Here is a 17073-nt window from a genome sequence, read left to right as displayed (position 1 = left end):
TCCTTTTTATACAGGTCCATTCAAAAGAGCCTGGAGAAGAGGGAACGTGATGGGGTTGACAATTGACATACTATGTAAGATATCCATGTTCAAATGTAAAAATCGAAAAACTAATAATACGTTATTTCAACAAGTATTCCATGCTACAATTCCAGTCCCTGTATCGCAAACCGTTTATGCCCTAAGGTGAAAATAGAAGCGATGTGTCTCATGCATGTGAAAACGAAAATCAACGCAGCCTATAGGCTGAATTGTGTGATACATTATTGGGGATGCTCTCTTAAAAAGATTAAAGAACAAAATATGTCCAAAATGACTCCAAAAACGCACGAAAACATTCTAGGCTAAAGGTATAGTGTACGTTAGCAAGGGTAAAATCATACTGGAAAAACTGTACTACGTATTGTACCTCACCGATGTAAACGAGATGTACTTTGTATGTATGTATGTAGGAAGGGTGAACTCTATAGCTGTTCGTGTGGTATGTGTTTGCATGTGACTAAACCTTTTATTCACTCACTCACTCACTCACTCATTCATTCGTTCATTCATCTATCGACCATTTTTAGAAACACAAGAATGATACTATAACTATAAGCAACGTTAAATGATCAGTTTTATTGTGCCAACCAACTTTGGCAGAACGTATGTTACACGTACATACGACACTGCAAAGTGCCGAAATCACGTCTGAAGTGTGGTGCACATAAAGCATTTATTAGTACTGAATCTCTGTATGTGATTCTGCCTAACAACAAACATTATTAACAGTGTGGCTATGTATAACATCAAACAAACGAGCAACATAATAGTAAACACAATGAAATCTTTCTTACATACAAACACGCGTTGTGTGTAAGAACAATCAAAACTTGAACTTAACTTTAATCCACCTTGGTTCCATTTCACACCTTTCTCCATTTAGAGCAATTAATTTTTACAGCATAAGGTAGACATTAATAATGAAGCAACACACGATCATAACTACTACTTTAACAACATTATTTTTTAGCCAAACAAAAAAAAAAGAAGCGAACGGCTTCAAAGTCAAAGCTAACGGAACTAGAACAAAACTAGTAAGTATTAAGTAAGATTGCAACGTTATAACAACTTTTTTTTTTACAATAATAACACATGGCAGTGTTGTTAGCTGACCGTTTAACTGTCTTAACTATACTATTACACTTTGTACACTTGTGTGTGAAATGGAAAATAAGGCAGTAAGGAAACTGGCCAAAAGATTACACATCAAGACTTAAACATAATTAAACATAAAAACTGTTTCCTACATTTGAACACATGGCAGTGGCAAAGCTGGCCAATCATGTTAAAACCAGGACTTTGAACACAGGCTTGATCATTAACACTATTTCCTATACAATAAAGTCTTATCAGAGTTATTAAGTAACATGACATGTATGTACCTACATGCAATAGCATCACACTGTATACATGCAGTATGCCTTGCTGTATACACGGGCAGTGGGTATAGCTTTTTGCACAAAGAATATAAGAATGTCTATGGCAAAGACATCACAAAATCTCCATATATTTGCTATTTACATCATGCGACATATCAATTTCCACATGAACACTTTTAAATTCCTACATTTAAAAAAAAAGGTACCAACATTAAGAAACAATAGAGTGAGATTATGCTTACTATATCTTCCTACAAGGCATAATAAAGACCTAAATGTAAATCACTAATATACGCATGTTGTGATTATAACTGTACAGTATCAAATTAGTAGTGAACACACAACACTGACAGTTGGTAAGGCAGAAAAGATGCATTTTGCTGGATAAATGGGTGTAAAGTTTGCTGGACAAATGGTTCAGATACTTTGGAATGTTCAAATTCATGACGCCCTCCCCCCAGAAGGAAACAGCTACCCTACAAAACCTTAATGGCAAATCTGTATGATAAAGCTCTTTTCTTAGTTTTTTCCTGCAATGTTTTATTGTCTACAACTTTAAACCCCACCTAGGTCAAACATGCCAAAGTATAGAAATTTTTATCAGTAATTTTTGGACTGCCTATCAACCTTTCAAGTCACACCTTAGTAGCTTAAACATGCCAAAATATGGAAACCAAAATATGGAAATTTTTAATCTGTATTTTTTGTACTGTACTTCACACACCACCTAACTAAAACTTGCCAAAGTATGGAAATTTTTAATCAGTAATTTTTATACTTCTACAACCCTTTAAACCCCACCTAGCTTAAACATACCAAAGTATGTCCTGTCAGGGTGCAAGTCTATCACAGTGTTATCATACAGCACATACACATATACCCTATCCCCTGCATGTATCTGTCTCACCCCTGCCACATACCCGGTGTTGTAGGGGTTCTGGCGTGAAGCTGTCGCAATTGTGCACCTCAAGAAACTGTCTCCATCGTTGTTGACCCTGACAGAGTGACCGACCAGGGCGATAGGGGCCTTATACAAGACCTAGGCAGAAAGACATTTGAAACACAACATTGGATGGAATCTTTCTTTTCAATCAGAGCTGTTTTGAACTCCTGCTACCTACAAGTTGGTGTTTTTTTTTCTGGTCACGTTCCTCTGAATTTGAACATCCCAAAGTAGGACCTGTCTGAGTGCATGTCAACAACAGTGTTTGGGTACAAGGTGCTGACATAGACTCTGTCTCCAGCATGCATCTGTCTCGCCCCAGCCACATAGCCTGTGTTGTAGTTAAGTTGGGGGGAGGGGGTCACGCCTCGGTACTGGAGGAAACTCACTCCGTTGACTTTCACATAGTGGCCCACAAACGCTGACTGATCATAGAACAACACCTGTACAAAATACACAAACAAGGAAAAAGAAACTGTCACAATAACTGCATGGTTGAGTTTCATCTTGTCTTAGGCCCTCTTTCCACAAGACAGCAATCGCAGAGCAACTTTTGAGCAACAAAACTTTGGACTTGTGTGATCATTGATTTTATCATTTACGATGATGTACAATGCAAAAGTTTAACTTAAAGACCACAAAACAGAAAAAAATATACAAAACCTTGTTCTTTGTCTATCAAATTTGTTTATGATCAGAAGTTTGTTGCTCCTCAGTTCCTTAGCAATTGCAGCCTGTAGTGGCAAGGAGGAGTTAGTCTTCCTAAACTCTATATGATCATCTAAAGACTCTCTAATCGCTAAACTTGAACATCCCAAAGTAGGTGCTGTCTGCATGCATGTCGATGATGCGGTTTGGATACGCGATCTTGACATAGACCCTGTCTCCGGCCTGTAGCCGTCTTGCGGCAGCGGCGTAGCCCGTGTTGTACTTGAGTTCGGGAGAGACCGTCGTCGCGGTGCAGCGTAAGAAACTCATGCCATTGACCATGACATAGTGGCCCATGAAGGCTGAGGCGTCGTAATATAACACCTGGGTAAAGGCAGCAAAGCGAGAAACTCAGATGGTGCCGACTTTTGGGGCAAACTACTTGTGATCACATCTGTTGTTGCTGTCCAGTCCACACTTTTCTGTCAGTTGCTGGTCCCTTTAACAGAATATCATTTCACAGACTATAACCATATTGGTTTGTCAACTCCAAGTGAATATCTACAAACAGAAGAATGGTAAAAATGGCCAAGAATATGACTACATCTGAAAACACCCTGTACATTTTTTGCTGCTAACTTTAAAGGCTATTAGTCTCTCTGTAAATTGTGACAAAAATAAAGTGATCATAATATCTAGTATATCCAAGGAGGTTAAATTTTTAACTTCCTTGGTATATCATAGTATTACAACCCAGTCATTCAGTGCACAAGAAGTTAAAATGTAGGGTCTCAAACATGATTTCATTAAAATATTGAAAAATAGGGCCTCATATGTTTAATGTGACCAATATTAGATGAGTTGTTTTTATCCAGCTGTGCGGTCCTGGTTTGTACTTTGACCTCGGGTCCGTAACAACACAACAAACCTCTCCCGGACGACATTGTGTCGTGTCAATCACATGACATCGTGTAACATGACCTTTGGCAATCCCATAATACTCATTGATCTGTCAGAATGTCAAAGGTCACATCGCCAGTGTGGTGACAGGCAGTTTTAGTTTCACTGAAACATTACAGTAACTTTCCTTGGAATAAACACAAAGTTGGGACCTGCACTTTTGTTTGGGGATTTCATTGAGTGATTATCAAGCCCTCACAGGTATGCATGCTATATCATATCCATATGAGCTACGATCCAACTAAGTACAGTAGATATGAACGGTATGTATTCCCCCCTCACTCTAATTTTTGTGGCACAAAACAAAATGCATTTTGCAGGGGTTTCATGTTCTGAAAATAATAGGCATGTCCAGCTCTTGCAATCCAGATTTATTTGCTTTAGAATAAACTGATACCCATGCCAAAGTTTCCAACAATATCAACAAGTTTTCCACTCATTTTTGAAAATGAAATCCAATATTTTTTTTTAGCCTTGACTCATGAAAAAAATTAGAATCTTTACAAGCCAATTTTTGTCCATCACAGGGGACAGAATGGGCGAAATTTTTGTCCATCCCCAGCAGCAAAATTCCATCAAAGAACGGAGAGACAGATGCTGGCTAGAACCTTGTATCAAAGGCTCTGCAGCTTGAGTAAGTATAGCCACAGAAACTTTCCTAACAACTCTGCTTTGTTTTCTGAAAATGAAACCCCCACTTTTGAACTTCCGGCTCAAGAAACAGACAGACAGACAGGAAACAAGATTCAGGCATGTCAGAGGATACTCTATCAGATTACTACAGATGTACTAGTGAAATGGACAATTGTTTTGAGTATCACCCATCCACAAGATTTCACAGACAATCAGGTCCAGGTTCAGGTCAGGACCTTGGGACCTGAACTGTACCTGAATTTCCTGTATCGGTACCCACCCCTATCAAAAACCACACAAACTTTCCTATCAAATTCAACAACTGCTCTGCTCAATGAATTCTTGGCTCAAGAAAAAGACAGACAGACAGGAAACAAGATTCAGGCATGTCAGAGACTCTGCAGCAAGATAATCCCCAAGTAGGTTGTCTCCGCTTGTAGCTCGATCACTCTGTCGGGGTTCAGCGTCTTGACCCACACGGAGCTCCCAGCATTCACCCGCCTCACCGCGCCCATATAACAAGTGTTATAGCGGTTGTCGGGGGCAACCGTGCTCTCGGAACAGCGGAGGAACTCGTCGGCGCCCACCATGACCTTGTGACCCATCATGAGAGAGGGGTCATAGTACATGACCTGGAAGTAAAAGAGAAAGGGGGAGGGGGATGCACAACAGTGTAGGAAGGAAGAGTCATTTTTCAGTCACCAGAATTACACCAGAAGTTGATATGCATATGGAAAGAGGATACACACTAAAATGTTTTAGGAAAGAAAATGGAATGGTTCATGGTTAGTGCTCAGAGTAGTGTTTAGTCTGAAACATGCAGAAATGTGAAATTAGATTTGAAGTCTGTATACAAACTGTGCAATAATATGATAAGATTATAGTCATGGAGGATACATTGGTAGGATAGATCATGTTTTTTTGTAAGATGCTAGATTGGTGGTTAAAGTAAGGTAGTGGCAAAAACAAATTTAGAGGGAGTCTAAAATTTCTATCAACAGTCACCTATATGGGTGGATAAGTCATAATGGATGCATGCTTGCAGTGTAATGTTGCCTGCCAAATGAGCCATGCAGACAAAACTGAAACTGAAACTTGTAACAAATGGATGAGGTTAGTCTATGAAATAACATATTCAGTAGTATTGCAACATGCTGGAAAGACGTCAGACCATCAGTACATGTTCCTACTGCTTTAAACTTACTATGTTAAATGGGGTAGGATTTGGGAGGGGGGAGACAGTTGTATAGTTATGTGCTATTACTGTACTGTTAGCAGTGTTATGGGTACATAGATGTATCTACTACCACACACTATGGCAACAAAGCATACAGGGCAGGCAAACATACTGTCAAAATCTGCAAATCAAACTCAAGTCATTTATGGTGAAATATAACAGCAAAATGTAAATTATTTATACAAGAAAACACACAGTATGACATGCAAATTTGAAATGAAATATAGTCTAGTCTATCTACTTCAAGTACTAAATGTGTACCTGACAACACATGCCAAGCCTACTGCCCCCAACTATGTGCTATTTGTCGAGTCTAAAAAGTGACCAGGGTTTGACAAGCCCATCAAAAGGGCTGTGTACTACTACTAACGGGAGGTGCCCCAACACGGTACGCTTTTTCTTGCGCTCAAACTCATGGCGCTCCATCGCTAGTTGCCTGAGAGTGGTCAAATTTTGATGACTGAATTTTTTACACATAGATTTGAACAACATACTTGAATAAGAAATGCATTCATGTGGTTCATGAACCTTTTGCGCTGTGTGTTACAAGCGGCAAACACTGTGAGACAATTTCGTGTATGTAACCTTCCAATTTTGTGCTACGCTGGACAGTGTGCCTAACTCGGTACGCTTTTTTCACATTTTGCTCTCTTCAGAAGTCAGTGGTAAATTTAAGTACACAGAAAAAAATTAATAGTATGATATTTTAGCTTTCTTTTGACAGTAAAATCGTGACTGTATGTACTTCTTGTCTCACATGAGGAAGGCTGTACCTAGAACAATCCAGCTGATGTGTTTACGGGCAATGGGCTGAATGCACTGATTGTGAATGCCCGACTAAAAAAACCATTACGATAAAACGACACCGCCAACATCAACAAAACTCTGTCTGATTATATAAAAATATCATCTACATCTCTCTATCAAGTCTTATTTTCATAGACAGCACGAATCATATGTTACAGTCAAATAAATCTTTGGAGCGTTCTCTAGTCTGCCACCTGCACGGCCACACTCCCTTGGGAGTACAATGGTGGCAATGTTTATGTCGCTTCCTTTTGCTTGCTTTTCTACTCAACAAACATTTGAAGACCCATATTCATAGTGTTTTATGGAGCTTTATTTATGTGTATCATGGCGTTGTGTGACTGCTTGAAAGAGTTCGTATAGTTAGCGACACGAGCCGCCAATACGCAGAGGCCGGTGACCGCAGTGATTCAGCACTGTCAACATTGCTGTTAGAATTCTGTTTTTTTTTAAACATGAAGTAAATATGTTAAAGTATACTTTGAATGCAAATTAAAGCTGTGTGCATGGACTTGGTTTATTTACCTTTGTAATCAGCATAGTCAGTGGTAACAAACACGGTGTACTTATTGATAATAAGATCAGCAAAAAATCCGTGCCGTCTTAGGACGGGAACCGTCTTAGGGCGGCCCCCGTTAGGGGTAGGTACCTAAGTTTATGGATACTCCACCAAACAGAATCCTTTACAGCGAATCACGGTTCAGGTTCAGGTCCAGACCTGGACCTGATCCTCTGGACCTGAACTGTACCTGAACCTGAATTTTCTGTACAGGTACCCACCCCTACTGTGTATCTAAACAATTTTCAGGTAAGGAAGGTACAATAACAGCTGTGTTTTAGTTTGAACAGGTACTGGTACCAAGTACAACAGGTGTACAGGTCCGGACCTGTACCTGAACAGTTTCACAGGTACAGGTATACAATAGGTGATCAGATCCGGACCTATACCTGTACAATTTCACAGGTACCAAGTACAACAGGTGTACAGGTCTGGACCTGCACCTGAACAATTTCACAGGTACAGGTATACAATAGGTGATCAGGTCTGGACCTGTACCTGAACAATTTCACAGGCACAGGTACCAGGTACACCAGGTGTACGGGTCCAGACCTGTACCTCAACAATTTTACAGGTACAGGACTGGTATAAACCAGGTGATCAGGTCCGGACCTGTACCTGAACAATTTCACAGGTATTAGGTACACAGCCCCATCCGTCCCACACCTGAAGGAGTCTTAAAGCATTCTCACCTGGCTGTAGATGAAGTAGTACCCGTCCTCGTGTACTTCTATCTCCCCGTTATCGTGTAGTGTGTACCCGCCAGTGTTCACCGCCTGCTGCCAGTACTGCATTTTTCCAGCTGGAACATGCATAGAATCAAAGATATCAGGTTTATAGTTAGATAAAAACTAATCAGCTAAGTTGAAACAGAGTTGAAACTAACATTCAGCAGCTCACATTAAAGTGCAAAAACCCATACATTTATATTTTTTCCTAGTGTTTAAAAGTTTTTCAATTATGTTTTAACCCATTGCCATACATGTCACTATGTTTTAATTGTTGACTTGCAAATGGCGTGCGAGTATGACTGAATGAAGTTATCTGATTGTTGAATAATGTCATAGCTTGTAGCTTATGGTTTCATATTAGCATATCTTCAGGTTATGAATAGAAGCTGCAAAATTATCATACATATGCTATAGTACATTTGTTGATTGTTTGTTGTTGATACATTGATTGTTGTGCTATGAAGTTATTCTACATTTTAGCTAGATTAGCAGTAATTGATGGAAGAAGTGCAGTAACTACATATAGGTACTGTATAGTAAGTTGCAGATGACAAATTAGTGATTTGAGTTGATCAAATGTAGTCCATGCTTTTGATCCACATGTTTTGGTGTCTACAGAAGTATGCTTACTTTCATCCAGTCTGACTTCTCCTTTGTTTTGTCCTACAGTTAAGAAAACAAAAGAAAAAGAACCAAAGACAGTAAATTTGAACAATGAAAACAACAGAAGTAAAACCTGATAATTCTAAAACCACCATTACAAGCAGCTGATTTTCTCTTCTTTCTCTGATTGGATGTGAAAGAAAGCAAATAGCATGCAGACCAATTTGAGGCTGTCATGAATAAACAAAGTTTCAAACAATAAACTGTCAGGTTTTTGCTTCTAGATATTCTCCCTGGAGAGCCAGACTGAATGAAATATAGATTTCTCTCCCACTTTGCTCCTAACGAACTGTAGCAGTTAAAAAAAGCAGTCTGCATATGTAACACTGGTTCACCTTTATCCGTGGGTAGCCTATATCCGGTTTTTTTCTAAACAGGGTGTAAGGGATATCAAGTTGACGGATGGTGTTTTTGAATTACAACTGTATGTTTAACATAGACAAATATTGCAGCTTGAAACCACAGTACGTGAAATTGATATCTCTATAAAACAATGTGTATAGGTTACCCTGCTGATAAAGGTGAACTAGCATTAAATGTAATATTCAGTATCATGCAGGTTGCTTCCTCAATAGTGGGAACAGCGGGATTTGAACATTTATATTACACCCTTGATGTCATGTTATTAGATTTCAAGCAAATCTAACGATCACCATTATGGTTAGAATGGACATACTGATAATGTAGTGTACAATAACATATTGTGGTAGGATGTGATGACTTAGAAAATGCGTTATTTATGAAATGTGTATAACCTTGTTAATAATTGATATCTCTATAAAACAATGTGTATAGGTTACCCTGCTGATAAAGGTGAACTAGCATTAAATGTAATATTCAGTATCATGCAGGTTGCTTAAGTATTTTTAGTTATGAAGCCTGCGCTCTACTATACATGTATTAGTCTGGCCTCCAGTACTTACTTGCCCCAGCAGAAATGGCAGAGTCAACCGCACCTTGCACATGGATAACTGAGGAGGACGTCTAGAATAAATAAGATGCCAACATTACAAAATGTAACTCTATCTACATGTACTATACTACTATACTACTGCCGCAGGGGGGGGGGGGGGTGCATGCCACTTTGGCTTCTTAGTTCTTACACTTGCATGACCTTCTTGCTTGTTGCTTGATTCTTCTAAAACATAATACACAACATGTAATTCTATGATCCTTAAAAATTACAAACAATACCCAATGTGACAAATGTTAATGACATGATCTTTTGCAATTGTTCTCTTTATATTGTTTTTTACCTGAATCTTTTATGAAGACATCAGTTTCCAACAATACAATTTGATTGTTGTTGCAATATATTAGCTTTAAACATAATACATGTGTACTAGTCAATAGTGGAGACAAGTAAGATTATCTTAAGTATCTCAGCAGCAACCAGGTTTGTGTACTTACATCTGTTTTGGGCACCCCTGGTTCACCCCTCGCCCCTGGAATCATACACCAGTAAAAGATCAACATCATGTGACTGAGCTAGAGTTATTGTAGAAGTTTGGGAAAAACACAATTGATTCTATTGATCTTGAAGATATAAGTTAGAAAAACAATATGAAACAAGTCACAACAAAGGCTTGTTACGACAGATCGATACTTGAGTCTGAATCAAAATAAAACTGCATTACAATGCAATTTTACAATATGGTCAAACCTGTACAAGCAAGTGCATTATACACACACACACACACATATATATATATATATATATATAAGTCTATATAACGTCTTAAGTACAAGCGACCTCCTGCATGAAGAAATGGGCCAGGACGGAAGTCAGGTAAAGTAACCACCATTTACACATAGATTTTTTCTCTTGACAGGCTTGCCTATACACCTAATAATCCAGGATCTAGAGTTACCTTTTACTAGTTTTAGACTAGAGTAGACACTTGTGATATTGCTTTTACACTGTATGAATCTCTCATGTTACCTGCAATTAATTGCAATAAACTTAACTATAACTATTCTGATCCCAGCCTAACTAGTTAAGCTAACATATGAAGACTACCTGGTGGTCCGACCTCTCCTTTTGCCCCCTCCGGTCCCACTGGTCCAGCTGGGCCAACTTCTCCAGGTAAGCCGGGGGCACCGGGTATGCCAGGTGGACCTGGAGAAAACAAGGAGCAAATTTAATGTGTTTGATCATGTATGCAATTAAAATGTGTAGATGTAACGTTATTTGTTTTAAAATACAATTTTACTCATAATCTAATAAAGTAAATGCTCACTGTTAAGGTTGGCGATTCTTTAAAATCGCATTTTTTAGGCTGAAACTTTTTCGTGATTAGGGTCAAATCATTGACTCGGTAGTTTTGGTTAAAATGATTGTGCATTCATGATAATTGTGCATTCAACTACAGACATTTGCTGTATATGTGCTCTAGCTCTTTTGAAACATACTAGCTCTTCCACAATAGAATAAAAAGAGACAGTTATGAAAAGAGTTGTATAGGAAAGGCCCGTACCGTTCCATTTTCTCTATTTGGGGGGTTGGTCCCCTTTTTCGTATGAAAGGGACAACTTTGTCTACAATGTATCTATTTTCTGCTATGAATAATGGCGTGTATTGAGTCTCTATCTGGGTGACCACACAGTCTGTGTAGTCTACATCATTGCCTCCTGCAGGGTAAAATGATTTGTTGCCCACCCAACAGTTAAGGCTTGACTGAGTATGCTCGTGGATAGTCACACACAACACTCGGACATAGCAACATATATGTGGTACTGTCAAACAACAGGATTAGGATGGAATTTGCTGGGTGGAAATCACGTTTCCGTTGCTAGGGATAGCTGGTATTGGATTTATCCATTTAGGGAAATGTGTGAAGAAAGTTAACGCTTCACATTTTCAGTATGATCTCTCCTTTTACATTGATGTATTCTTAAAAGGGCTTATTTTTGAGTGAGAGCTTAAGAGAAAAGATGGAGGTTTAAGAAATATTTGACACTCCTTAGAAATACATACAGGACTGGTCTACCCCTCCAGATACTTTGTAATGGAATAATCCATAGAATGTCTGTTTGTTTGACTGGAAGCTGCTGGACTTTTCTGAAATAGCTTCAACCCCCCATTAAAAATGGACTCATCCATTTTAGCCAATTCCTACAAGTGGCAATGGATGTACCATAGTGAAAATAGGGGTGAAATCAATCAGAAGGAGAAAACACACATAATCTGTACCAAGAGGTTGGTACCTTGTAAGCCCCTTCGGCCACGCCTTCCAGTTTTTCCTGGCAACCAAAGAACACAAAAACTCAGTTCTAAACAAAAATAAATAAATAAATTGTATTTTGTTCTTTCAGTTTTCCATCATTAGTTTGTTGCCATGACTACCAAAAGATTCAGTGCCATGATTTAAATCATAACTATCATTTGATGAGTGTTCAAGCTTTCAAAATAAAATAACAACTGTAGTGAGGTGAAAATATCATTTTATGATGTGATGTCATGACACAATTTTGGCTGATGAAAAATAGGTTATTTGCATGAAATATGAAAACTCATCAAATAGCAAAAGACCTTACCTGGATCTCCCTTTGGGCCAGGTGGACCTATAAACAGGACAGAACAATTCAGATAAATTTTTCATTGAACAGAAGTCAATCATTGCAAATGGAAAACCAACATGACTAAAGTGAAAGTAGATCTAGGGGTGCACGAAGATACTAAACTGAATTTTGGGTGCATACGCATAATCCTGCTAACGCTAGTTCACCTTTATCTGTGTAACCTATATCCATTATATTTTCAAACTAGTTACTTAGGGGGTATCAAGTAGATGAATACTGCAAATTTCATCTTAAAAAATACAGTTTCAAACAACCCTTCATCGACTTGACATAACAATACCGTTTTTTCAATACAACGAATATAGATTATTCCGCGGATAAAGGAGAACTAGCGTTACTTGAGAAGCCTGGAGCGTACCTGCGCATCCCATCTTACACCGCCGCTGTTTCTTCTTCTTCCCGGACACCTCCGTGGGCGCCTCGGCACCTTCTGCCGACCGGCGGACCAAACTCTGAACCATCTCATTCTCATCTTCCTCCTTCAAATAAAACAAGTTCAAAAACTTTGTAGTTTCAGACTTGTCCTTTTGCCACGTATATTCGTAATGGAAATCCAATTAGCGTCAATGTACCTATTATGACAAAGGCGAGTATTTACTCTACGATACAACGAGCGTACAAAATGTAATTGATGGCCTTGACAAGCCTACGCACTTTTCTCCGAAAAACCCGTTCCGAAACTTTCCTCACAAAAAAACTTTCGTTCCAAGAACAAGGTTTCGGTGCTTCTCAAAACGCCTGGAGCAACACTCGGGCCTGACATTGCAACGCGAAGGGGCGTGTCTGAAGGGATTTCACTGTACAAAACAGCGATCTAAGGTGAGAAATAAATCTATTTCGTTCACTAGTTGCAAACCCAACCTCTGTTCTTTTACTACGACCTTTGGGACACAGTACCGCGTAACTGTGCTTCTAAACATGTCTAGCGGATTATGTAAATAGTGTTCCAGCTGGCCCGCTTTGGGGCAAGGCTTCCGACTTTTACATGTTCCAAATGTCACATGGCGCTTCCCTTCCTGAGTTCGTAATCTTCTGTCTAGCACGTTAAAAAGGAGTTTTATCCTGTAGGTTTTAGTATGTCTAGTGCTCTTGCGGGAGACAAAGTTCAGCATGAGTGCAAACATGAACGTTAGAAGCTTACCTCAGCATCTTGGTAGTCCGTATGTTCTTCGCTATCTGTGGCCATCACTTCAAAAACGAAGCCTTCGACTTCGCGGTTCCCGCGCTCGACATCCCAGGAGGCCGCCACGTCGGGGAGCGGTCCAGTCGGCACCGGCGGGGTGTCAGGAGGGGTACAGCCGAGGCGAACCTCCGCCAGCTGCCGGTCGAACTCGTGCTGGACGTAGACGACGTACACGGTGGCGCAGGCGACCCACAGGAGCGAGAAAATGGCGATGGAGGCGGCGAAGACGGCCAGCTTCTGCGCGGCATGGGCGCAGTGGCATGGGGAGCTGTGAGAGTCCGCCATCCCGACTGAAGTGTCCGACTGGCCGGAACACCTCTCAGGCTTCCTCGCCACAACGACTTGAGCTACGGTCATTGCAATAACTGGTAGACTAGGCAAGGCAAAAGGAGCGGGTACCCTACACCATATGCCAACTTCGACCAGTGGGGACCGTAAGTTTAATAGCGGACGGCGAAATGTCACCGCGAGGAGTTGGTAGTTGTTGTGTTTTGATTATGCACGAGATTCTGGCGGGAGACCAAGTGACCCGTGAGGCCACGCCCACCCGCCGACCCCTCACACGTCAATCAAAACTTTTCTGACACGCGATTGGTTAAGAGGGCGAAGTTTTCTGGGAACGCCTCTGAGGCCCGATCAAAAGAGTTTTGAAACTCCTCCCCTTGTGCAGGGTACCTTTTTGCAGGACAGAGGTCTAACTATGACCAATCGCTGCAAAGAGTCTAACAGCTTTCATGTCAACAGATAATGTATTCAATTTAGGCTCCAGACTAGGTAGGAACTTTGACCTGTTGCATAAGGCATATTCTTGTCAAATGACAGAAAATAATGTGTTGTCGTCTTTTATTCCAATCTTTGAAGAACCACGTTGTTGTAAATTGATCGTCAGCGAAAAATAAAAGCTGGGCGCGAGTCAGTTGGTCATGGCGGCTCGCAGTTGCCAAGGGTGTATCAGCCCAAACTACCCAATATGACCAGTCAGCAGACCGATTGAATCTGACCTATGTGGACAGGTGGTCACTGTGGACAGGATTCATAATGTTTGGGTCAATGGTAATCTCCAAGCAGATCTTACGGTGACATAAGATAGTATCAAAAGCTGACGAAGGAGTGTAGCCGGACTAGTAGTTCCTTGACCACCTTTCGTCAATGCACACTCCGAGGCTGGATACAGGTTTTAGTACTATCTTATGCCACTGTAGGATCTGCTTGGAGATTCGGTCAATGGGAAAAATGATCTAAGGTACCAAAAAATGATCACATTGGCCAGGTGGTACGTATGTCCGTTTGACTGTACAGCGAATCAACAGTAATATATTCATGTATTACAGACATTTTCCCCGGGGGTGTCAGTGGGCTGTCTGGCTTTTCAAAGGTCTGCAAAATACCGCGGGGTCAAAACGCTAGCGCTAAACAATCGCTAAGCAATTTTGCTGGGCGGTACCGGCCAACGACACGAGAAACTGAAGTGAATGAACCCTCTGGACGCGGGGCAAAACGCAACTTTGTCAGATTTTGCACGAGATCATCTAAATTTGAAATCCAAGCAGACGTCGCGAGAAAAGATGGATAGGCAAAGTCGCCAGTCCCCTTCCCACACGCAACATAAAAACCTCCTCTCGCATTCACTCACTCTCTGTCTCACTCGCTCGATAAAATCATGTTCACTTATAGTGTAATTTTTCTTTCTAAATATAGTGTGTGTGTGTGTGTGTGTGTGTGCATAAAGATGTATGAAGGTGTGTGTGTGTTCATGTGTGTATATGTGTGCAGCTATGAGGTTATATTAGAGGAAATAAATGTAATGCAAAGTCATACCTCTGGTATGTTTATGGCGGTCTCGTCCAAGGTGATAACAGAGTCAGACCTCCAGCAAGTTCAAGGTCATATCATCCTCAATGGTCACTCCAGGAATATCAATATTCTTGACCTCCACATCAAATTGTTCTTGTGATGTCTCTTCCCGCCAGACCTTAGTATTGTGTATCGCTTGGAGGAATATTTTTAACCAGGTCATGAAGAAGATTCTAGTACTTCAAATGCACCTAAATCCATTTTAAACCCTTCTTACTAAAAGTTCGCGTGCTATAATATTCAGTAAAATTCAAACGAATTTGAAATTCTGGTATACGAACTATACACGGTATCTATCTAAAGCACAGTAAATGTTCGTTCAACTTCAAGTACAGCATGCTAGCAATAATATACTTACACTCTGAGTTCCACCCTTACCTTCGTTTGGAATGGGACATTGACACACAGCAGTGACTGTGTTCTGTCACCGAGTTATCACCGCCAACAACCAAAAATTTTCAGCCATAACTTGTCGCTGGAAATCTTCAGATTTTACTCTCGAAGTAGCGTTGCACAAAGGTACAAAAATCTGACAGAAAACCGCCTAAATTGAAGACATAGCTGACTTGCAGACGATATTTTGGAGCACACGTCCAGCACAGCTCACTCCATGGCGACAAGTGAGAACCTGTGTCTAAATTTTGACTGAAATTCCCCGTATGTAAGGCAAATCCGGCGTCTTGATTGGTCAGACGAGCCAGGGGAATCCTCGGGGGCGGGAAATGCCTAATTTGGCGGGAAATTCCCCGTTTGGGACTTCCCCGGGTTTTTGTGGTTTGGGAAATACCCTGATCATATGACTGTGTGAGTCATACGGGGAAAACCCAACCTCGCCTACTTTCAGAGGCTCATTTTACTAACAGGAACAATGTAGCAACATTGCTGTTTGTCTCAAGTCGTTTCTTACTGCTTTAAATGGTACATTTTTGGCCTCAGCAAGATGTCAAGACCTCATCAGGTGAGATACAGTGCACATTTTCTGCCATGTTTTGTTTTGAGTACATGTTTATCTGCAACAGGCTGTCTGTTATGCTGTATTACATGCAAGACGAGGTTTGAAAACTTCTCAGTGAGGTACGTTCTTCATTTGGAATTCGTCCTACTTTCACAGAGAAGAAAGGTATATAACACCTTGTAGTACATTGGTGGGCATAATAAAGGTAAACCATGTCTATTTCACAGTGGACAAGCCTGACTGTGAGGAGACTGAATACATGGCATTTACTAGAATGACTTGTACTTTGTCTTCATTTGCCAACTTATGACAGAACATGTTGCTGCTGTACTACATTTCAGAGTTTGAACGCTACACAAGGACACAGAAGATAGATTCTGATCTATTTAATATAAAGGAGAGACACTAATCCCAACATTTAGCCGCCCCCCCCCCCCCCTCCCCACCAGGATTGCGTGAGTATTCATTACACTGAACTGTACGATGTGGCAATAATGAGTGCACTGTGACCTCTGTACGTGATATACCATTACAGCCTGTAGCAGTATACTGACATGTGGCTATATAGAAGTATAGTATACTATATTGAGGTAGAGAAAGTGCCACATTCCGTCGTGGTATTTGAATCCGTGATTATTGCTAACGTTAACTTTTATGGAGAAGTGATGTCTGAGCTTTTGTGAACATGGCAAGCATGTGTTGCAGTACTGTAATCGTTCTGTAACGTAAGAGCGAGTGCGTGGGTAATTTCTGTTTTCTCGCTGAGAGGGGGAAACAAAACATTTGAAACTTTCATTGCTGATCTTGATATTGAAATGGTGAGCAAGACGATCAAAGGTGGCAGACTTCACCCTATTACCCGTACTCCCTTGGGAACTCGCGACCCCTTCACACATA

At 40.5% G+C, this 17073-nt stretch overlaps 1 protein-coding gene across 1 annotated transcript; it reads right to left on the bottom strand.

Moving 5' to 3' along the window:
* Positions 1-2859: 2859 nt before the first annotated feature.
* Positions 2860-13652, bottom strand: LOC118428006. The gene is made up of 10 exons (XM_035837970.1): positions 13326-13652; positions 12523-12663; positions 12140-12166; positions 11810-11845; positions 10623-10721; positions 10013-10047; positions 9526-9586; positions 8566-8602; positions 7901-8010; positions 2860-3396 (listed from the first exon to the last, which is right to left on the bottom strand). The coding sequence occupies exons 1-10, from the start codon at positions 13650-13652 to the stop codon at positions 3157-3159; spliced, it is 1113 nt and encodes a 370-aa protein (XP_035693863.1). The 3' UTR covers positions 2860-3156.
* Between the last annotated feature and the right edge of the window lie 3421 nt (positions 13653-17073).

The sequence above is a fragment of the Branchiostoma floridae genome, chromosome 12, assembly GCF_000003815.2.
Source record: "Branchiostoma floridae strain S238N-H82 chromosome 12, Bfl_VNyyK, whole genome shotgun sequence".
In the NCBI taxonomy this organism is placed as follows: domain Eukaryota; kingdom Metazoa; phylum Chordata; class Leptocardii; order Amphioxiformes; family Branchiostomatidae; genus Branchiostoma; species Branchiostoma floridae.
The sequence above is the reverse complement of the archived record's forward strand: the minus strand, read 5'-3'. Positions and strand labels throughout refer to the sequence as shown.

Coding starts and splice junctions, on each gene's coding strand:
- LOC118428006 (XM_035837970.1), bottom strand. CDS start 13,652: ATGGCGGACTCTCACAGCTCCCCATGCCACTGCGCCCATGCCGCGCAG. Junction 12,664..13,325: donor CGGACTACCAAGATGCTGAG/GTAAGCTTCTAA, acceptor TTTTATTTGAAG/GAGGAAGATGAGAATGAGAT. Junction 11,846..12,139: donor TGGCCCAAAGGGAGATCCAG/GTAAGGTCTTTT, acceptor TTTGGTTGCCAG/GAAAAACTGGAAGGCGTGGC.